At 41.9% G+C, this 23883-nt stretch overlaps 1 protein-coding gene across 1 annotated transcript in view; it reads left to right on the forward strand.

Annotated features, from left to right (window-relative positions):
• Positions 1–8244: 8244 nt before the first annotated feature.
• BCL7C (BAF chromatin remodeling complex subunit BCL7C) overlaps positions 8245–23883 on the forward strand; it is a 30629-nt gene continuing 14990 nt past the window's right edge. The window contains exons 1-3 of the mRNA XM_070730192.1: positions 8245–8811; positions 17256–17334; positions 18798–18894. Coding sequence (XP_070586293.1) covers positions 8720–8811; positions 17256–17334; positions 18798–18894 — 268 coding nt within the window. The 5' untranslated portion in view covers positions 8245–8719. The remainder of the gene's footprint in view (positions 8812–17255; positions 17335–18797; positions 18895–23883) is intronic.

The raw sequence follows: 23883 nt of genomic DNA on the forward strand, positions 1-23883 counted from the left end.
ATACTTTCGGATAAATCTCGTATATTCAAGCTTCTGATCCAAGTCATTTCCCTTTATGGAAATCTCCACTCTTAGCATTTGAGAATCTCTCAACAATAATAGGTATAATTTTATCGTGGACTCTCCAGATCTTCTAGGCCAGGGGTCTAGAAGTGGTCTCTGGCCTTCTAAAGAACAGTCAGGGTTGATTTCCTCTAGGACTGACCAGCTTGATGACCTTGTAGTCCAAGAGACTCACAGGAATCTTGTCCAGCATGATAGTTTAAAGGCCTCAATTCTTTGGCACTCAGCCTTTTTTATGGTCCAATTTTCATAGCCATACATTACAATTGAGAAAACCATAGCCTTGAATTTTCGCACTTTTGTTGGCAGGGTGATCACCTCTGCTTTTTAGTATGCTGTCTAGCTCTGCCATGGCTTTCCTCCCAAGGAGCAAGCATCTTTTAATTTCTTGGCTGTAGTCCCCATCTGCAGTGATCCTGGAGCCTAGGAAAATAAAATCTTATTTATTAGATTTGTATGCCCCCCTTCTCTGTAGACTCGTCATTATCTCCATGCATTACTACTCGGGAAAAACATAACTTTGACAATATGGGCCTTTGTCAGCAAGGTGATGTTTCTGCTTTTTACTATGCTCTATAATTATATGTAATAGCTTCTGATTTCTGGTAGAAGTTTAGTAATTACAAATAACTCTCATTAAATGCATCATTTCATGAATAAAGCAATTCCATTTATTTCTCTGCTCTCTTGTACTTCAACACATTTCTGACATCAATCGGTCCGTTATCTCTCTTTTAGCCGCATTCCTCATATTCTTTTTCCTGCTTAACTTAGACAAGATTTATTTCCTAACTACATAGCTATAAAAAAACAGCAGCACTGACTAAATACAAAACAAAATACTTTGGCTTACTTTTGCACGGTGAAAACCCCCCTCCGTATTTCTGTTTGGCAATGTTGAAACTCCACCCTTCTTCTCCACTAGCCCCCTGACGTGCCAGTTACCTCACTACAATATTTAACACATTCCTCTCCTTAATATCTTCTTCCAGACCTTTGCTCTCTACGTTTCTGAATTCTTCTGAATTTAGGATTAACCCAGCGTATATCTGATTCTTCCTCGCTAGATCCTGAACTCATAGCCCCATCCTGTGGCTGGCCTCCCACCTGTTCTACTACCTGTAACCCCGGGCCCCCCACTACTTCATAAACACTATCTGAATCTGAGTCCTCAATATCTTCATCATCCTCCAACTGATCAAGAGTATGTACAACAATGGGGAACCAGCAAACCCTCAGTGCATATCACCCTGGCTGACCCATTGGTCCATAGAATCATAGAGTTGGAAGGAACCTCCAGGGTCATCAGGTCCAACCCCCTGCTCAATGCAGGATTCACTAAACCATCCCAGAAAGATGACTGTCCAGTCTCTGTTTGAAGACCTCCAGTGAAGGTGAGCTTACCCTCTCCTGCAGCAAACTGTTCCACCGGTTTATCACCCTTACCCATTAGAAAGTCTTTTCTGATATCTAATCTAAATCTACTCCTGTGCAGTTTCATTCCATTGTTTCTAGTCCTTCCATGTTCTAATGAGAATAATGCTGATCCCTCTGTGACAGCCTTTCAGATATTTGAGCTATCAAGTCTCCTCTCAGTCTTCTCCTCTGCAGACTAAACATCCCTAGATTCTTTAACCGTTCCTCATAGGACATTATTTCCAGACCACCCACCGTCCTTGTAACACTCCTTTGAACTTGCTCTAGTTTATCAATGTCCTTTTTAAATTGGGCCCCCTCAGAACTGAACACAATATTCCAAGTGCGGTCGTACCAAAGTGCTGTAGAGAGGAATAATTACTTCACATGAGTGAGATTCTATACTCCTCTTGATGCATCCCAGGATTGTATTTGCCTTTTTTGCAGCTGTATAATTACCACTGATTGGCTAATCTTGTGGTGGGGAAAATAAACTCCTGTCAGTGGCTAGCAGGCTTCAGGGAAACCCTTAAAACCGGCTTCCCTGCAGTCTACCAGCAGTTTGTATTACTTCCAACTAATAGGCAATAAAGGTGCTGAATAGAATAGAATAATTTTATTGGCCAAGTGTGATTGGATACACAAGGAATTTGTCTTTGGTGCATATGCTCTTTTTCTCATAAAAGAAAAAGATACATTTGTCAAGAATCATGTGGTGCAACACTTAATGATTGTCATAGGGGTCAAATAAGCAAAGAGGAAACAATCAATATGAATAAAAATCTCAAGGATACAAACAACAAGTTACAGTCATACAGTCATAAGTGGGAGGAAATGGGTGATAGGAATGATGGGAAAAAACTAGCAGTAATAGTAGTGCAGACATGTTCCGGTCACTCACCCCTTATTTATACACGAATCTAACAAATACCTTCCTATGCCAACAAGGAAAGATCTAAACTTTAAATGACCTTCCAACACTTAATAATGAATTCAACGTTGTGACAGTTCTGCTGGCCAATTAACACTATTCCAATTGGTTTCTATTTTGGTAATAGAAAGCAGGTTGCGTTTCCTTCCATTCCGGCTACTTCTTTGATAAGGAGATTTGATTGCAATGGCATTTTCAAAACATGCAGAAAACCAGGAACCCTCAGGGTACAGCCATAATGATGCTTTTGTCCCGTAATCTCTTTTCCATTTAGCAAAATAACGGGACAGCGCCCTCTCCTGCAAATTAATCCAGGAAAGTTTTGTTCTGGGTGAAAAGGGACTGATTCCAAAGGAAGAATCTACTGTATGGGAGTGGAGATCAAAGCCAGGCTCCCAGGTCATGTTAAACCCTGGAAACAAGTTTACAAATGCAAAGGCTACGTCATAAATCTACAAGGAAAGGGATAAGTTTACATTCTTTGTTGATCCACAAACTACCCAACTTGGCCAAGCCTAGCATGTTGTTGGAACCCAGTTTAATGCTGTGATCTTGCATATGTCTGCTTTGATGTACATTTCACACATTTAGGGGAGATTTCCTTTGCAAGCATCTAAGAGTTTAGCTGAGTTATAAAGCTCTACATGGCTTCAGACCAGACTATTTAAGGGACTGTTTCCTGCCACATACCTCCCGGAGACCAATAAGATCCCACCCAACTAAGCAATGCAGATTGGTGGGACCGTGGATGAGGGCCTTCTCTGTGGCTGCCCCAGCTCTAGGGAACTAACCCCCCCCCCCGATGTCCATACTGCTCCCACCCTAATAATCTTCCAGAAAGCTGCGAAGATTTTAGCCGGCAGGCCTGGGGGCTGTGAATATTAACATCTGTCACAGCCGAAATATGTTGATTGGCATGCATGCTGTTTGATAGGATTGTATTGTGGATTTTATAATGGGGTTTTATAATTTGGCATTTATTTGACTTCTTACTATTGTTGTTGTGTTGTATGAATGAATGAATGAATGAATGAATGAATGAATGAATGAATGAATGAATGAATGAATGAATGAATGAATTTGAAGAATTGGGGATTTCAGCATCACATTCAATTTTTCTTTCTCCGTTAGATATGCAGGTATCTTCAACTTTTCCCTAGTGCCCATTCAAAGGTAGAAAGGCACTGAAAAAGGTGATTTATGACTGTTTTTCAAAGTTATGATCATTACAGAATCCCCATGGACATATGAGTTAACTACTGACACATATTTATAACAGAAGCAGTGTCCCTGGGTCATGTGACCCCCTTTGGCATCCTGACAAACAAAGTTAATGAGAATAGAATAGAGTAGAATAGAGTAGAGTAGAGTAGAGTAGAATAGAATTCTTTATTGGGCAAGTGTGATTGGACACAGAAGGAATTTGTCTTTGGTGCAGATGCTCTCAGTGTACATGAAAGAAAAGATACATTTATAGAGGAATCATGAGGTGCAACACTTAATGATTATAGGGAGCAAAGAAGCAATCAGGAAATAGCCACCCTGAGTCCCACGGGATTGGGCGGCATAGAAGTCAAAATAATAATAATAATAATAATAATAATAATAATAATAATAATAAATCAATATTAATTAAATTGTAAGGATACAAGCAAAAGGTTACAGTCATACAGTCATGAGTAGGAGGAAATGAGTGATAGGAAGACTAATAGTAATAGTAATGCAGCCTTAGTGAATAATTTGATAGTGATGAGGGAATTATTTGTTTAGCAGAATGATGGAATTTGGGGAAAAACTGTTCTTGTGTCTAGTTGTCTTGGTGTTCAGTTCTGGAGGACAGAAATTTCCCAACTTGAAATGGACCATTTCTAGCCTCTGGAAGGCCTCTGGAGGGTGGGAGGGAAGGTGTTTTTTCCCCCTCCCCAGGCTCCTAAAAAGGCTCTGAATCCTGTGGAGGGCAAAAGATGGAACATCTGATTCAATCGGAAGTCGGCAAATGGAACATTTCCAGCCTCCAAAGGACCTCTGCAGGATGAGGCATGGAAGGGCATTTTTGCCCTCCCCAGACTCTTAGAAAGGCTCTGAAGCCTGTGGAGAACCAAAAAAAATGGAACTTCGGATTCAATCGGAAATCGCCAAATGGGTGTGCCATTGTATGCCAGGAGTGGTGGGGGCAGGAGTGGGCTGCTGCCTGGACCGGGGGGGGGGGGGAATGCAGTGGGGTGGCGAAAATGGAGCTGCACCCCAGAGCATCCAATTTGCACTGAAAGAAGTTGAAAGAAAATGCACGGCCAGTAAAAATTTTGGTAGCCCTTCACTTGGTGGGGGGAGTGTTTCACACATGCATGTGCAGGGGTGGGCGCATGGAATTATGGGTGTGGGTACACACACATGCACCCCTCCCTTTTCACATGTGAACCAAGAAAGGTTCACCATGATTGCTATAGATTATTCAGAAAGCAGTGTAAAACACAGTAGAGCAGTATGTAAGTCAAAGTGCGATTAGCAGTTTACGGTATCAGCCTATTGCCCCCAACAATTTGGGTCCTCATTTTACCCACTTTGGAAGGATGGAAAGTTGAGTCAACCCTGAGCTTAGTGAGAATCTGCCAAATTGCAGGCAATCAGCAGAAGTAGCCTGCATACTGTACTCTAACTACTGTGCCACCGTGGCTATTGCTACAACGATACTTTAAAAAGTAACCTATGGCCATTTTTCACACTTATAACCATTGCAGCATTGTCAAGGTCACATGGTCAAAAATTGGACACTTGGTCACTGGCATATACAGTGGTACATCTACTTACAAACTTAATTCGTTCCACGACCAGGTTCTTAAGTAGAAAAGTTTGTAAGAAGCCATTTTCCCCATAGGAATCAATTTAAAAGCAAATAATGTGTGCAGTTGGGGATACCACAGGGAGGGTGGAGGCCCTGTTTCCTCCCAGGAGATTCCTAGAGAGGCTCCACAGAGGCTTCTCCACGCCTTTTCCGGTTACAGCTTTGGAGGCTCGAGTTTGTAAGTGGAAAATGGTTCTTGAGAAGAGACGAAAAAATCTTGAACACCTGGTTCTTATCTAGAAAGTTCATATGTAGAGGTGTTCTTAGGTAGAGGTACCACTGTATTTGTGACGATTGGTGTTCTAGTGTCCTGTGATCACCTTTTGTGACTTTCTGACAAGCAAAATCAATGGGGAAGCCAGATTCACTTAACCATATTACTCATTTGTTAATTATTGTGATTCATCTAACAAGTGCACAAGAAAGGTCACAAAATGTGGCAAAACTCATTTAACAACCGTCTCAGAGATTTGGAGCTTGAAGGAGAAGAATGATGAGTTAAAGGACAGTTAATATACTAACAAACATAGAAACATAGAAGTCTGACGGCAGAAAAAGACCTCATGGTCCATCTAGTCTGGCCTTATACTATTTTCTGTATTTTATCTTAGGATGGATATATGTTTATCCCAGGCATGTTTAAATTCAGTGACTGTGGATTTACCAACCACGTCTGCTGGAAGTTTGTTCCAAGGATCTACTACTCTTTCAGTAAAATAATATTTTCTCATGTTGCCTTTGATCTTTCCCCCAACTAATTTCAGATTGTGTCCCCTTGTTCTTGTGTTCACTTTCCTATTAAAAACACTTCCCTCCTGAACCCTATTTAACCCTTTAACATATTTAAATGTTTCGATCATGTCCCCCCTTTTCCTTCTGTCTTCCAGACTATACAGATTGAGTTCATGAAGTCTTTCCTGATACGTTTTATACTTAAGACCTTCCACCATTCTTGTAGCCCGTCTTTGGACCCGTTCAATTTTGTCAATATCTTTTTGTAGGTGAGGTCTCCAGAACTGAACACAGTACTCCAAATGTGGTCTCACCAGCGCTCTATATAAGGGGATCACAATCTCCCTCTTCCTGCTTGTTATACCTCTAGCTATGCAGCCAAGCATCCTACTTGCCTTTCCTACCGCCCGACCACACTGCTCACCCATTTTGAGACTGTCAGAAATCACTACCCCTAAATCCTTCTCTTCTGAAGTTTTTGCTAACACAGAACTGCCAATGCAATACTCAGATTGAGGATTCCTTTTCCCCAAGTGCATTATTTTACATTTGGAAACATTAAACTGCAGTTTCCATTGCTTTGACCATTTATCTAGTAACGCTAAATCATTTACCATATTACAGACCCCTCCAGGAATATCAACCCTATTGCACACTTTAGAGTCATCGGCAAATAGGCAAACCTTCCCTACCAAACAAGTTTTACATAAATATATATTAAACATAAGCTATAATATTCTTTATAAACGAACCTAGGATGTATTCAGTAACAAAAGTTAGAATGACTTTGGGTAATTCCTCCTGGAATACACTCAGGGCCAGGCCATTGGAAGCTCCCATGGCCAGGCTATAATGCAGTAAGATAAGAATGACGCCCAAGGATGAAACTACAAGAGGACAAGATAACATAGCTATGACTATGGAGAGAATGGTCATGCTGACCCTTTAGAATATAGAAAACATAGAAAATGACTGAGCAGAATAAAGGGGGGGGGGGTGAGGCGGGATTATTAGGCGTGGCGTATACTGTGTATAAATTCAATGGATCGCTCTCCTTGTACTTAATCTAACTTGGGAAGAGACTTGGAGGTTGAATTTGCAAACTCTCTCTGAAATAAACCTTTGACTTGAGAACCAGATCTGTTCTTAAAAGGTGAGTATTAAAATAATTTTCTATTTTATCTCACAGGCTCAATTGTGTTTGTAAGTCAAATAAGTGCAAAATAGGATATTGATTTAAGAATGATTGATTAAAAATGTATAATTGTGTAGATTATTGATATATTCTAAGGGATATACATTGATACTGTATATATATATGAAAATTGTGGAGAAAAATAAAAATAATTATTTTTTAAAAAGGACTAACTGTAGCTTTCCAGAATTGGCTCTGGACCCACCCAGTATTGGTGGGAGATCCTCAAATTTAAAAAGATTGGATGTTTTTGACCAAAGGAGAGTAGGAAATGACTAGAATAGCATCAGAAAAACTTTAGCCCAACTTCCAAGTTATGGGAAAATTTTACCTGGTTATCTTTTATTTTCTTCTTTCTTGTTTTTCTATTTTTTTTTCCACATTCAGGGATACCCAGCTAGATATGTATAACAAATAATCATTTTATTATTTAGATTTGCCCAAAGAAGATCCCCCACCCTTGGATGGTAAAACCACCGAATGATTTTGCTATATTGCTAATTGCTCATTCTGTTCTATTTTATAATACAGGTATTATATCTATTTTATTATTATACTATAATAATAAAAATCTATATTTTCTTTTATGTATACTGAGAACATATTCACCAAGACAAATTTCTTGTGTGTCCAATCACACTTGGCCAATAAATAATTCTATTCTATTCTAAATATAATTTAAAATCCATGATGAATTTTCCCATAAAGCACGCAGCCCAAATATGTCATCTCTTCCCAAGGAAGATTATAATGTAAAATGATTTCCTTGCATTGATTTAAGGAAAAAAAACCCCGATTGTTCTCCTGTTTTGCCAACTTCCCATCATTTTTCAGGATACCAGACCATTTCTATAAAAGATGCAACTTTGTGTTTCTACTGTACGCTTTCCAGCTCTCCCAGTCACTAGAGGGCGCTCACGAAGTTTGAAATATCTCTCTATATTTTTTTTTAAAAACAAGCAACCTGAAAGAACTACAGTATATTATAGTTCTTCCGTTAGCGAACTGCCTTTTTTCCGTTTGTTTGTTTTTTTTACCCCTCCTTTCTCCTTTCCCTTTTATTTTGCACAAAAGGAGAGCAGTTAAAGAAGCCGGACACAGAGAGAGGAAGAATGGTGGAGACCCGGCAGAGGGAAGGAATAGATGAAGGCTGAGATAAGAAAGATTAGAGGGAGAAAAAAAAAGGGGGGTGGGTGTCAGGAAGAAATACTAGAAAACAAGGACAGAGAGGGAAAAAAAATAACTGGAATAAACTGATGCAGGAAGACTGATGGATGGCCCGACAGGAACAGGTGGCGGGCAAAATTGGATGGATTAATAGCAAAGGGATGTGTGTCCAGAATCTTTCCAGCATCATCACTCTGAGCAAAAGAAGATAGGGGCTGCAGAGAAGCCGACCAAAGAAAGAAAGAGGGAGAGAAATGGGATAAAGAGAACAAAAGAGCACAGCTCAGGACTACCAGCCCAGAGAGAAAGCTGCAGGTTGTCTGCCTTCTCTATCCATCGCAGCTTTCCGACGACTCGCCAAACTTCTAATCTCATGTCAGGACGTGCCACTCGAGCCGAGACGAGGAGCAGGGCAAAAGATGACATCAAGAAAGTGATGGCTGCTATTGAGCATGTCCGGAGATGGTGAGCACCGTTTGGGGATGGGGAGCAATGCAGGGAGGAAGACTTTGGGGAGGAAGTGACAGGTTGCCCCATGCAGACCTGACTGTGTTTAGGAAGGTTCCAGACTGCCACTGTGAAAACATTTGGAAGGTGCCATCAAGGTCTGTTTTTGGAGGGAAGCGACTGCTGGTTTGGGGTGTTGATGATGGGTCTTTCCACCACATCTGCACAGAATGTACTTCTAGATCAGTGTTTCCTTAACTATGGCAACTTTAAGACAGGCGGACTTCAATTCCCAGAATTCCCCAGCCAGCCATGAAATCCACCATCCAAGGTTGTAAAACATTAACCTAGAACAGTGATGGTGAACCTGTGGCAGGGGTGCTACAGGTGGCACACAGAGCCATATCTGCTGGCACGCGAGCTGTTACCCTAGCTTAATTCAAATGTGCATGTGTGTGCTGGCCAGCTGATTTTTGGCTCACTGAGAGGCTCTGGGAGGGTGTTTTTGGCTTCCAGAGAGCCTCCTGGGGTATGAGGGGGGGGTGTTTTTACCCTCCCTTGGCTCCAGAGAAGCCTTTGGAACCTAGGGAGCGTGAAACATCAGCCTACTGGGGCCACCAGAAATTGTGAAACAGGCCATTTCCAGCCTTCAGAGGGCCTCTGGGGGGCAGGGGGAAGCTGTTTTTGCCTTCTCCAGGCATTGAATTATGGGTGTGGGCATTCACACCTGCGCAATAGCTCTTTCGGCACCTGAGGGAAAAAAGGGTCACCCCTTAAACGCCGTCTTTCAAGGCTGAAGAGACCAAGACGCCATTACTGACCTAGGTTTTGGAATGTTTGCCGTAAACAATTTGTTACATTGTTGTTATTGTTGTGGGCCGCCCTGAGTCTTTGGAGAGCGGCGGCATACAAATCTAATAAATAAATAAATTTGGATCGTCAGATGTTTTTCTATGGCTTTGATCTCAGTGCTATCTGCCCTGGCTGCATCCCGGATGAGTTGGCCAAATGTTCCTGTGCCCTGGAAGGAATCCCTTGGGCATGGTTCCCCCTTCTCCATCTCTCCACCAGAGCAGCCCAATCCGAGTGCCTGATTTTATATGGTATACTGGGTAATTTTGTCTTGCGTGATCCTTCCCCTTTCCTCATATAATTGTCACACAAGAGGCATTAGCTGCAGCTACTTAAAGGGTTGAAAGCCGGCAGCTTTTCTGGTATGGGAAAATATAGTCTGGCTGCTTTGTTCAGTCTAAAATTATCAAAATGGTCTGATTCTGCTTTCTGGTGAATGCGATCCTCAGCTTCGTCATGGTTTCACATGACCTATGAAAACCCATATAGGTTGCTAGGGAGGAGAGAAGGGAAAGAATGCTAAAGGAGTAAGAGGACGGGCCGTGAATTGGTGTTGATGTACAGCAATGTTTTTCAGTCTTAGTAGCATGAAGGCATAAATTTCAACTCCCAGAATAAGAGGATTGGAAGGGAGTTTTGAGGTCTTCTAATTCAACCCCCTGCTCAAGCAGGATATTCTATACTAGTGATGGCGAACCTTTTTTCCCTCAGGTGCCGAAAGAATGTGGGCATGTGCTATCGCACATGCGTGAGTGCCCACACCCATAATTCAATGCCTGGGAAGGGCAAAAAGAGCTTCCCCTATCCCCAGAGGCCTTCTGGAGGCTGGAAACGGCCTGTTTCACAACTTCTGGTATGGGCCCAGTAGGCTTGAGATTTGCCCTCTCCAGGCTGAAAAGGCTTCCCTGGAGCCCAGGGAGAGTAAAAACGCCCTCCCCCATCCCTTCTGGAGGCTCTCTGGAAGCCAAAAACACCCTCTCAGAGCCTCTGTGCAAGTTAAACATCAGCTGGCCAGCACACAAATGCACACTGGAGCTGAGCTAGGGCAACGGCTCGCGTGCCAGCAGATATGGCTCTGCGTGCCACTTGTGGTACCCATGCCATAGGTTCGCCGTCACTGTTCTATACCATTTCATACAAATGGCTGTCCAATCCAAATGGAGCACCTCCCTTATGAAACCAGGTTGCAACACCTTGGTCTCTTCAGCCTTGAAAGACGGCGTTTAAGGGGCGACTTGATCGAAGTGTATAAAATCATGCATGGGATAGAAAAGGTGGATAGAGAAAAATTCTTTTCTCTATCACACAATACTAGGACGAGTGGGCACTCCCTAAAGCTCATGGGTAAGAAATGAGGACAAATAAATGGAAATATTTCTTCACCCAGAGGGTCATTGGTTTATGGAATTCACTTCCAGAAGAGGTCGTGACAGCTGTCAGCCTTGATAGCTTCAAAGCAGGATTAGATAGATTCATGGATGCCAAGTGTACTGGTTGTTATTGAAACGGATGTCCATGTGCCGCCTCTGTGTGGCTGAGGCAGGCAGGGTTCCCTTGAGTACCATTTGTTGGGGGTCAGGGGAAAGGGAGGGTCTTGCCTTCTCTTTCTACTCAAGATCCCCATGTACAATTGGTGGACCACTGTGTGACACAGAATGCTGGACTCGATGGGCTTTGGTCTGATTCAGCGTGGCTCTTCTTATGTTCTTATGTTCAATCTCTTCTTAAGAAATGAAGCACCCACAACCTCTGGAGGCAAACCATCCCACTGATCAATTGTTTTCACTGTCAGGAAATTCATCCTTAGTTCTAGATTGCTTCTCTCCTTGATTAGTTTCCATCCATTGCTTCTTGTCCTGCCTCCATGTGCTTTGGAGATTAGCTTGACTCCCTCTTCTTTGTGGAAGCCCCTGCTGTCTTGCCGCCCTTAGTCCTCTTTTTCATTTAACTAGGCATATTCAGTTCCTGCAACTGGTCTTCATATTTTAGCGTTCAGTTCCTACCGTGTTTCCCCGATAGTAAGACCCCCCCGATTGTAAGACATATGGGGGGTTTCAGGGGGGTCGGCTTCGCCCTCCTTCACCCGCCTCCTTTCCGCTCGCCTCGGAGCCGATCGGCCTCGCTGGCCGCTTGCAGCTGAGCCTCGGCAGGGGAAGAGGCGGTGGCGCCGCGGCGAGCGAAGGCGAGGGGCGCGCAGGGAGCTGCTGGAAAGGAGGCAGGCGAAGGAGGGCACAGCGGCGGCCGCTCACCCTTTTTGACTGCCCATCCACCCCTTGGCCTGCCTTTAGCCAGCCAGCCGAGCGTTCGTGTCGCCGCGGAGTTGGCCTCCCCTGCCGAGAAACATTGCCGGGAGCGGCGAGGGGATGCTCCCCGCAACCCACCGAACGTCGAGGTCTCTCCCTGCCCCGTGCACCAGGTGAAGGGGGTGGCCCACATCACATCACGCGGGGAAGAAGAATTGGGGGCTCCCTGCAAGATGAGCAGCCAGAATCAGCACAGCCGAAAGGTGAGTGGCGCGGTCAGGCGCCCTCCTTCGCCTGCCTCCTTTCCGGCAGCTCCCCGCGCCCGAAGACGAGCCGGCCCCGGTGCCCGGGACAATGTAAGACATACCCCCAAAGTAAGACACAGTGGGGCTTTTGGGGGTAAAAAGATAGTAAGACACTGCCTTACTATCGGGGAAACACGGTAGTCGGCTGGCTGGGGAATTCTGGGAGCTTCAAAATACCCTATTCAAACAGACTTGAAATACTGGAATTAGACAATTTACAACTACGTCACTTCCAAACTGATCTAAATGTAGTTCATAAAATCATATACCAAGATGTCCTTCCTGTTAATGACTACTTCACCTTCAACCGCAGCAATACACAAGCACGTAATAAACTAAATGTAAAACGCTCTAAACTCAACTGCAGAAAATAAGACTTCAGCAATAGAGTGATCAATGCCTGGAATGCACTACCTGACTGTGGTTTCTTCCCCAAACCCCAAAAACTTTAATCTTAGATTGTCTATTGTTGACCTGTCCCTGTTTCTAAGAGGTCTGTAAGGGGTGTGCAAAGCGCACCATTGTGTCTACCGTCCCTGTCTTACTGTCCTACTGTCTTCTTTTATCATTACTTTTTACTTATGTTATATTTATACAAACTAGTATTACTACTACTACTACAACAACAACAACAATAATTTATTAGATTTGTATGCCACCACTCTCCGAAGACTCGGAGCGGCTCACAACATAGCAATAATACAATACATTACAAATCTAATAATAAAATTTAAAAAGTCAATGAAAAAATGTTAATACAGTATAATATAATCAGTGTCATAAAATCACCAACTACACAATCGTACACATTCAACCCAGTTAATCATACAACAGAGATCAGAAAACACAATGAAGGGGGGAGTTAATCATCCCCACACTTGGTGACAGAGGTGAGTTTTCAGCATTTTATGGAAGGTGAGGAGGGTGGGGGCTGTTCAAATCTCTGGAGGGAGTTGATTCCAGAGGGCCGGGGCCGTCGCAGAGAAGACTCTTCCCCTGGGCCCCGCCAACCGACATTGTTTAGTTGATGGGACCTGGAGAAGGCCAACTCTGTGGGACCTAATCGGCCGCTGGGATTTGTGCGGAAGAAGGCGGTCTCATAGGTATTCTGGTCCGATGCCATGAAGGGCTTCACAGGTCATTACCAACACTTTGAATTGTGACCGGAAACTGATCGGCAGCCAGTGCAGGCCGCAGAGTATTGATGAGACATGGGCCCATGATTGCTCTTGCGGCTGCATTCTGCACAATCTGGAGTTTCCGAACACTCTTCAAAGGTAGCCCCATGTAGAGAGCGTTGAAGTAGTCGAGCCTCGAGGTGATGAGGGCATGAGTGACTGTGAGCAGTGACTACCTGTTCAAATAGGGCCTCAACTGGTGCACCAGGCAAACCTGGCAAACGCCCTCCTCGCTACAGCTGAAAGATGATGTTCTAATGTTAGCTGTGGATCGAGGAGGATGCCCAAGTTGCGGACCCTCTCCGAGGGGGTCAATAATCCCCCCCAGGGTAGTGGATGGACAGATTGGATTGTCCTTGGGAGGCAAAACCCACAGCCACTCCATCTTGTCAGGGTTGAGTTTGAGGCTGTTGACACCCATCCAGACCCTAACAGCCTCCAGGCACCGGCACATCACTTCCACTGCTTCACTGACTGGACATGGGGTAGAGATGTATAACTGGGTATCATCAGCATACTAATGATACCTCACCCCATGCCCTTGGATGATCTCGCCCAGCAGTTTCATGTAGATATTAAATAGCAGGGGGGAGAGGACTGACCCCTGAGGCACCCCATAAGGGAGAGACCTAGGTTGACCTCTGACCCCCCCACTAACACCGACTGCGACTGACTGGAGAGGTAGGAGGAAAACCACTGAAGAACAGTGCCTCCCATTCCCAACCCTTCCAGCCGGCGCACAAGGATATCATGGTCAATGGTATCAAAAGCCACTGAGAGGTCAAGAAGCACCAGGACAGAGGATAAACCCCTGTCCCGGGCCCGCCAGATTTCATCCATCAGCATGACCAAAGCAGTTTCTGTGCTATAGCCAGGCCTGAATCCCAACAGCTGAGGGCCTAGATAATCAGCTTCTTCCAAGGACTGCTGGAGCTGAAGCGCCACCACGTTCTTGACAACCTGCCCCATAAAGGAAAGGTTGGAGACTGGACAATAGTTATTAAGTATGGCTGTGTCCAGAGAAGGCTTCTTGAGGAGGGGGTGCACAAGTGCCTCCTTGTAGGGAGCCGGGAAGGACACCCCCTCAAAGAAGTGTTGACAATCTCCTGGACCCAGCTCCGTGTCACTTCTCTGCTGCCGAAACCAATCAAGTGGGATACGGATACAGTAAACAGGTGGCGGAATTCACAGCTCCAATGGCCTTGCCCACTTCATCAGGTGTTACCAGGTCAAACTCCTCCCAGACAGATGGACAAGGACGGCGGGCCCCAGTCACCTCAACTGACTCATTGTCAGGCGACACTGCTATCCAATCGGAGTCAAGGTCTGTCTGGATCTGAGTGACTTTATCAGCGAAAAACAAGTTAAAATCCTCGGCACTGCTCTGCAAGGGCTCCCCAACATACACACACACACACGATTAAGAAGGGAGCAGGTCACCCTAAACAGAGCGGCTGGGCGAGATTCCACTGATGCAATCAAGGCAGCATGATACGTGCATCTTGCCGCCTTGATGGCCACTTTGTAAGTCTTAATATGAGCTCTTACAAGTGTTCGATCAGATTCAGATTTACTCTTCCTCTACCGCTTCTCTAGACGTCTCTTCTGGCATTTCAACACCCAGAGTTCCTCGGTAAACCAAGGAGCTCTCCATGGTCTAGTGCCACAGAAAAGTTGCAATGGTGCAATTCAGTCAAGAGCCTCCGTTGCAGCCCTGTTCCAGGTCACAGCAAGAGACTCCACCGAGTTGTGTATGAGTGAATTCGGTAGAACTCCTGCGCTAGCCCAGAGGATTTGCCAAGTGATGGCAGGTTCAAGTCCCCCAGGACAATAAGTCTGGGGGACTCTACCGCCATCCCGGCTACCTCCTTGAGCAGCACAGGCAGAGCTGTTGACACACAGCTAGGAGGCAATTATGTGAGCAACAAGCTTCCTGCTGTTCCACATAGTCATAATGGTCCATAGAGTCTTAAAATGGCCGCATTAAAATGCTGTCCCAGACTAATCAATTTATCTAAATCCTGGATGTTACACTGTAGTCCGGCGGACCGGTGCCTTCTAGCTTCCTCCCACCTGCCCCAACCAGAACCGGAGTAGCATGTATACTATCCTATACATGCTTGAAAAACAAACAAACAAACAAACAAACAAACAAACAAACAAACAAACAAACAAACAAACAAACAAACAAATGTCTTCAAGTTGAAAGTTGCCAAAGTTGAAAGTGTTGATCAGATTCATTTTCTCCCAGGAAAGATATTTTCCCAGGCTGTCATTGGATTGTTAGAAAGATATTGGAAAATCAAGATATATGCAAGAGGAGTGAATACTGTTGGGAAAGCAACATGACATTAGGATATTATTTTAAAACAATCCAAATTAATTGCAATGGTATAAACCCAGAAGCTAAACATGGTTAAACTTGTTGAGAGAATGAATAGAATGCCACTAGAAAATCACAGGAGTCTAGGCTAGTCTGGAAACTTGGGCGGGAGGAAACTTTCTGGAAGTAGGCAAAAGTAGGAGAAAGACTTCATTCTGAGAGTACTACATGGTTGCATCCATTAATTTATCAGCAGCCAGTGGTTAAGGTGCTGGATTTGTTGACTGGAAAGTTGGCAGTTCAAGACCCAACCACTGCATGATGGGACGAGCTCCATTCTTGCTGTAGTTCCTGCTGACATAGCAATTCAAAACCGTGCAAAAGTAAGTAGATAAATAGGTACCACTTTGGTGGAATGGTAACAGTGTTCTGTGCACCTCGGTGTATAGTCAATTCTGGCTCCTTTGGCTAGGAACTGAAATGAGCATCACCCCCTGCCCCCCAATTAGAAACAACTGGACAGATCTGAATACCTGGGAAAAGGTCTGGACGTATAACTGGAAAATAACAAAGTCAACTGCCTATAAAGAAAACCAGATCAAGATGTTTTATAGATGGCACTTAACACCAAGTAGAATTTCAAAAATGTACCAAACTAATTCGCCTAATTGCTGGAAATGTAAAATAGAAATAGGTAGCTATTATCACTGTTGGTGGACGTGCCCAAAAGCTAAAGAGTACTGGAACAAAATAGAAAAATGGCTAAAAGAAATAACTCAATTAGATATTAAGAAAGCACTAGCATTTTTTTTTATTGGGCATATCAAATTATAAATACAAAAAAGATATATATTATTTAATAGTTCATATATAGTAGCAGCTAGGTTAGTTTTTGCACAAAAATGGAAAGATAGTGAGATTCCAAAAGAAACAGATATTCTTAAGAAGATTTTAGACTGTGCTGAATTAGATATGATGACGAGACGGTTAAATAATCAAGAAGAATCAGAATTTTATGATATCTGGCAGAAAGTATATATTTGGTGGGAAACAAGGAATAAGAGATAAGTGTGTTGCTATATTATTTTGCATATTTGAATTTAGTATTAGAATTGTATAAGATGGTAATTATTAGTACAAATATACATTTCTTTCATCTCTTTTTTTTCTTTCTTCCCTTTTTTCTTTGTTTTTTCATAAAACCTTTTTCTTTTTCATATATATCTTTATAAATTTTGATACAGATTTAGATTTATATTAAGATTGAAATTTTTACTCTATATAACAATATGTATTTTACAGATAAACTTTTTACTTTTATATGAAGACTTCTACTTTGAGTGGAGAGACTGTAGCTCCATTAAGTGTTATATGTTTTGTTTGTTGTGTTTGTTACTTTGAAAAAACCAATAAAAATATTATATATATAAAAAAAGAAACAACTGGACAGGGGAAACTTTTTTTAAAAGCTCAGCTCAGAGATTTTACTTCTTTCGTCCAACACCTCCAAAGGTCACAAGTGAAGAATTCACCCAAGCTGTCCCATTTTCTCTCTTTCTAGGGAAAAGCGTTGGGTGACGGTGAGAGACACCTCTTTACGGATCTACAAGTGGGTACCTATTATGGACCCTCGGGAGGAGGTGAGAAAGCGGCTGGCTGTGAAAAATATTCTAAGTGTCGTTCCTGAAACGTGTTCTTTGTTCTGTCTCTTTAACTGTTTTCTCTATGTTGGTCCTGAATAGTTTTAGGAGGTATCCTATCATTTTCTAAGCAATCTGAAACTCTTAAGTAAGAAGTTAGCAGGTCTATAGCAGTATTAAAAATAGAAGTGGGAGGTCTTCAAGTATCATTTTCTAATTCTGTATTATCCTATAGTGTCATGGATGACTTGAGAACGCCGTTACTACCTAATACAGTGGTACCTCATCATACGAACTTAATTGGTTCCAGGAGGAGGTTCGTAAGTTGAAAAGTTTGTAAGATGAAACAATGTTTCCCATAGGAATCAATGTAAAAGCAAATAATGCGTGCAAATCCTTCAGGAAAATCCCAAACTTTAGAAGGGAGGCGAACAGAGGGCAGGGAGGAGCAGCTAAAGGGGGTGGGTGGAAGAAGCAAGGCTAGGCTAAAGGGTGAGTGGGAAGGAAGAAAGGCAAGGGGGGCGCCCCTCCCTTTTCTTTGTTCAAAAGACACCGTTTCAGTGCCTTTGCAAGCACGTTGTTCTCTGCAAAATCTTTCCTCCAAGCTGCCCCTCCCTTTTCTTTCTTAAAAAGACACCGTTTCAGTGCCTTTGCAAGCACGTTGTTCTCTGCAAAATCTTTCCTCCAAGCTGCCCCTCACTTTTCTTTCTTAAAAAGACACCCTTTCAGTGCCTTTGCAAGCACGTTGTTCTCTGCAAAATCTTTCCTACTCCAAGCAGACCCTCCCTTTTCTTTCTTCAAAAAAGGGGAGAAAAGGAAACCCCTTCATCTCAGCAGCAGCTGCTTGGGTTCGTAAGGTGAAAATAGTTCGGAAAAAGAGGCAAAAAAATCTTAAACACCGGGTTCGTATCTTGAAAAGTTCGTTAGAAGAGGCGTTCGTAAGATGAGGTACCACTGTACGTAATTACATTTGTGGGTGGAAGTGGATCTTCCAGTTCTGCCTATTCTCCTTGGAAAATTGCTCTGTTGATAATATTTGATATTATGCTGGAAGATAACGCTCTTAAGAAATATCCGGGACAGTTGTATTTCGGCCACACTTATGAATCCAATTTCTTTACTATTATTTTTCCAAATTATTTATACAAAATATACAAATATACCAATGGAGGACAGGAAGCTGCCACTTTGCGCTGATCATAAAATGTACTTTATGCTAGTCCACATGGTATTGCCTGAATGCTCCCAAAAGTGACTCCACTATTCAAAGAAGCAATTGTTGTTATTCAAATAAGCAGCAAGAGGGATCTGCCACTTCCAATAAAATTTGTGTGTGTGTGTGAGAGAGAGAGAGAGAGAGGGAGAAAGGGAGGGAGAGAGAGGGGGTAGGCTGGTTTCTAATGAGGGCTTTTGCCTTTAGCACTTATAGTTTCACTTATTTCTTTTCCTTTCTTCTGTTGCAGGAAAAAAGATGCTTGGGAAATAGCAAAGAGCAGCATCCTAATAAAGAGAGAAGATTTTCCCAAAGCAATCCTGCTCTGCTCATGTTGGACCTGAATGGTACATTCTGGGACATGAAGGGGAAGGGAAGAATATTTTCTATTATTTTACATGGGCCTTGTAAAACATGACATCTCAAGCCCTCGCTGCACATGATATAGATGGTCCTTGACTTACAACCACAATACACCCCAAAATTTGCTAGGTGAGGCAATTGTTAACTGACTTTTGACCCATCTTGCGACTTTTCTTGCCACAGTTGTTAAGTGAATCACTGCAAGTCATTAGGTTGGCAATAAAGTTGTTAAGTGAATTCGGCTTTCCCATCGACTCTTCTTGTCAGATCGCAAAAGAGGTTGCATGACCTTGGACACACTGCAACCGTTGTAAATATGAATAGTTGCCGAGTATCTGAACTTTGATCACGTGGTTGGATTGGATTGCATGATTGTTCTTAAGAAGGGTTTTAAATATTGTTTTCAATATTGGATTTGTATATTGTATGGTATGTATGTGTGTATGATTTTTAAATAATGGGGCTTTTAGACTTTTAATGTTAGATTTGTTATTTTAGACTTTTAATATATGATTTGTCATCGTCCCGTATAGTCCCGTATATTGTTTTTTCACTGTTGTGAGCCGCCCTGAGTCTGGGGAGAGGGGTGGCATACAAATCTAAATAATAATAATAATAATAATAATAATAATAATAATAATAATAATAATAATAATAACAACAACAACAACCAATAACAACAACAACAACAATAATAATAATAATTGTTTGTTGTGAGCCGCTCCTAGTCCTCAGAGGGGGGCGGCATACAAATCTATTAAATTATTAAATTATTATTATTATTATTATTATTATTATTATGGGACTGCTGCAATGGTTGTAACAGAGAGGGTTTCCTACCGGTTCTAACCGGTTCTTTAGAACCATTATTAACTCAGTGATGACATCAGAGAGCCGGTTCTGTCAATATCTCCATGGGGGCCGCCATCTTGGATTTTGCTTCTGTGCATTTTTGCTGTGGGAGTACATGTGCACACACGGTGTGACCCTCAGCGAATTGGCAGAAACATGGATCCAGAATCCACCCCTGGATCGTAAGTGTGGAAAACAATAAATTTTTCAGTGTCATCGTAATTTTGAATGGCATGCTGTGGGCCAGTGCTGGTCCATGGACCGGGGGTTGGGACCCCTGTTCTATGATATTAGAGATGCTTTAGCACAGTATTACTCAACACACCTTTAGTAGGTGTAGCTTTCAACTCCCAGATTTCTTAGCCATCTGACCTTTATGATATAGGTCAGTGATGATGAACCTATGGCTTGTGTGCCACAGGTAGCATATGGAGCCATATTGGAGAGCACGTGAGACATTGCCCTATGTTAGCTCCAGAGCACATGCACATTGGCCAGCTGATTTTGGGGTTTGGGGAAAGGTCGGTTTGACCTCCGGATGCTTCAGGAAAGCTTCCCTGAAGCCCCAGAATAAGAAAACCCACCCAACGGGCAAACCGGAAGTTCGGAAAATGCACTTCCAGTTTGCCCGTTGTGCTTTTTTTTGCACTCCGGGGCTTCAGGAAGCTTCACAGAACTCTCCAGAGTGTAAAAAGACAGCATAACGGGCAAACTGGAAGACTATTTCCCCAAACTTCCAGTTTGCCCATTTTTTAACCATCCCAGGTTTCAGTGAGGCCTGTGCACATGTGTAGGGAAGGGGGGGGGGGTTGTGCACATGCACAGGGGCAGTGGGTGTGTGCGCATGCATGGAGGGGAATGGAAGGAGTGTGGGAACATGCACGCATGCTAGCACACCTACACACACCCTTTTGGCATGGCAACCAAAAAAGATTCGCCATCACTGATATAGGTAATCCTCAGCTTACAACCATTCGTTTAATTTAGAACCTGGACCTATGCCCATGGTCATGTGATCAATTCAGGGTATTTGGCAACTGGCACCTATTTACAATGGTTGCATTGTCCTGGGGTCATCTGATAGTCATTTGCGACTTTGCCAGCGGGCTTCTGACAAGTCAAGTCAATGAGGAAAGCCAGATTGGCTTAACTGTCCGGATCTTCATCTTTGGCCTGCCGCCTTCAAGGGGAAGGGAGGTGGGGAGGCATTTGGGGCAATCCACAGTGGTGTATCTAATGGTCGGAAATGGGGAGGGAGATATGAGAACAGATCAAATCACCAAACCAACTTGTACCAGGATCTTCAAGGCCTTGTACCCTGTGAATGGAATGTTATCAATGTCACTCCTTAGAGTTTCTTCAAACATCGTATGGGCATTGCATTGGCTAGCTGGGCGACTCGGGGAGGGGCCCAGGGGAGGGATTGGGAGTTGGAAAGTGTTATGTATTGAATGTTTCAATACAAGCGAACTGTTTACACCAAGGTCCGCTTTGTAGAATGGGAAAATAAAGAGCACTAATTGGTTCATCAAGCCGGTAGCTCTTTTTAAATTATTTTTTATAATTTATATATCTCAATCTCAATCTCAATCTCAATCTCAATCTCAATCTCAATCTCTATCTATCTATCTATCTATCTATCTATCTATCTATCTATCTATCTATCTATCTATCTTATCACTACACATACTGTACCTTAAAATTCATTGATAACATACACAAATATACATTTTTGTAGTCAGCCATATATCGGTATCTTATTTTGCACCTGTCTATCAGTCTGTTTTTCTGCATTTCATTACACTCCCCTCCCTCTCCCTCTATCCCCTCCTTCTACCTTATTGCTCCTTCTCTCCCCTTTCTTACTTCCCTCCACTCCTTCTCTTCCCCTTTCCCCTTCTCTTTCTTCTTTCTCCCTCTTAACTTTCCATCAGTGATTTATATTTTGTTCATCTTGCATTGAACAGACTGATGACATAGTCCCGTATATTTTAAAACTATCAGCATCTCTTCCATAATCATAATTTATATATCACTTCTGTAGGTATAGCTCTTTACTCTAGGTATATGCTCTTAATCTAATGCTGCCTCTTCTAAATCTAATTTTGCCTCTGGGGCCTACCACCATTTAATATTCATTCCCCACCCCCAACCCAAATAAACCGATATAGATTAACTTTTCAAGAAAAAAAATCTCTTAATTTTTGGCCATTTTACTCTTTCTCCTCGATTAATATCTTTACTCATAATGTATTATTCTTGTTGTTGTTATTATTCTTGTTGTTTTTTGTTGTTTGTTGTTGTTATCATTTCTAAATGCCCATAATTTCTAAATCATTTTTCTTCATCTCTCCTTGCCAACTTTTCAATTCAAATTATTACTGTTTTAACTCACTCTCTATGTTTAATCAAACTCAGTCTTTATCATTAGCCTCCAATTAATTAGTTAATGATTAAGTTGCATAGTGGAAAATCCAGCATGTTAATTATATAATTTCAGATAAAAACCTTATAATAGTGATAATTATTTCTTTTACAATCTTGTATCATTCCAGTAACGTCAGTGATCATCTGAATTCTTTATTACATCAAGTTTATGATTTATTCTAATCTTTATATCAAACAAGTCTGATATAGAGGGGTGATAGTTATTCTAATTATTTGTCCTTCCAGCAATTGACCCACTTCCATTCTTTCTTGTTCTTTGTTTTATCTCTATCAGTACCAATATATAATTCAATTAGTTCTAAATTTAATTAAATACAACCCATTTTATACCAATCTAGTATAAAATTATTAACCTAAAAAAGATTTTTTTTATCTGAGTAGTTATATTAATTATCTAATCTAAACTTATCCACAATTAATATTATTGTCACAATTAACTATGATATGATCATTCCAGAATAAAATAAAATGTCTATAACTTTCCACCATTAATCATCCATTTCCTTTTGGTCTTTCAACTCTACCATTCTTACAAATGTTTTTTCCACCACTACCCCTTTTTAGCATAGTCTTTTTCTTTCTTTTACCTTTGTACCAACCATTTCTTTTTCCCCAAACTCTTTTTCTCCTTTTTGAGTATATTATTTGTGTAGGTCTACTTTTAATTTTTTTAGTCTCTTCTCCTTATTTAACTCTTTTCCTCCAATACTAATATTCTCCCCTTGCTTCTTTTTTGTTACTGTAAATCCCAGTATAATCATTATAAATCCCAATATTGTCATCGGCCTGTCCTTGGTTTTCGGTATCTTTTTCATCACTATGAATCCCAGTGTAATCATTAATCTGCTTTTTCTCTTCCAATCTCTTTTCCTCTTTATTGTCCTCTTGTTCTTCATTTTTTCTGTTTCCATTTCCTATTATTGCAGTTTTTGAATATTAATTATAATCCATCTTTTTTTCCATCACCAAGTCCCATAAAACATATTTTAAAATTTTCACAAAGACATTTGAAGAATCCAGCCAGCTCTTCACAGTCACTCGCCTCCATGTCATCAAAACCACAGTTCACAATTCCAAAAGTTTAAAATTAATGTCCAGCTGCTAGCATTAAACTGCTTCCAGAGCCTTTTATAAGTTCCAGTTCAATCCAATTCACCAAGTTCACAAATACTCCATTTAAGGCCCAAGTCTATATAAGCTCTTTGTGTTGAAGTCCAAGAAAGTCCAAGGTATGCCTTTGGACACACCAACAAATTGCACACTGTTTTTAGCTTCTTCCAAGCTTTAAGACAGCTCTTTCTAACCAAGGTCATCAGCTGTCAACATTCATGTATGTGTGGTTCCACAGTTGTGTAGTATTTCTTCTAACCAGCTGATGGCAGTGTCTGTTTTCAATATCACAAATCTGCTTACTTTCTTACTTTCTAAGGTATTCTTCTATCTTTTAAATCAAAATAACATCTATATAATATTCTCTTCCTATTTTTATTAGTCCTGTTACTTTCATTTCCACCAAGTCTATTAACAAAAGTGCTGTCAAGATTGGGCTTTAAATACCACTGCTTTTAATTTTCTCTATGATCCTTACATTGCTCGATAGCCATCTTCTCCATTTTGAAATTCTTTGTTCCACCTTCAATCATTAATTGCCTTCTTTTTAATCACCACGTTGG

This window comes from Erythrolamprus reginae, chromosome Z (assembly GCF_031021105.1).
Source record: "Erythrolamprus reginae isolate rEryReg1 chromosome Z, rEryReg1.hap1, whole genome shotgun sequence".
Lineage (NCBI taxonomy): Eukaryota > Metazoa > Chordata > Lepidosauria > Squamata > Dipsadidae > Erythrolamprus > Erythrolamprus reginae.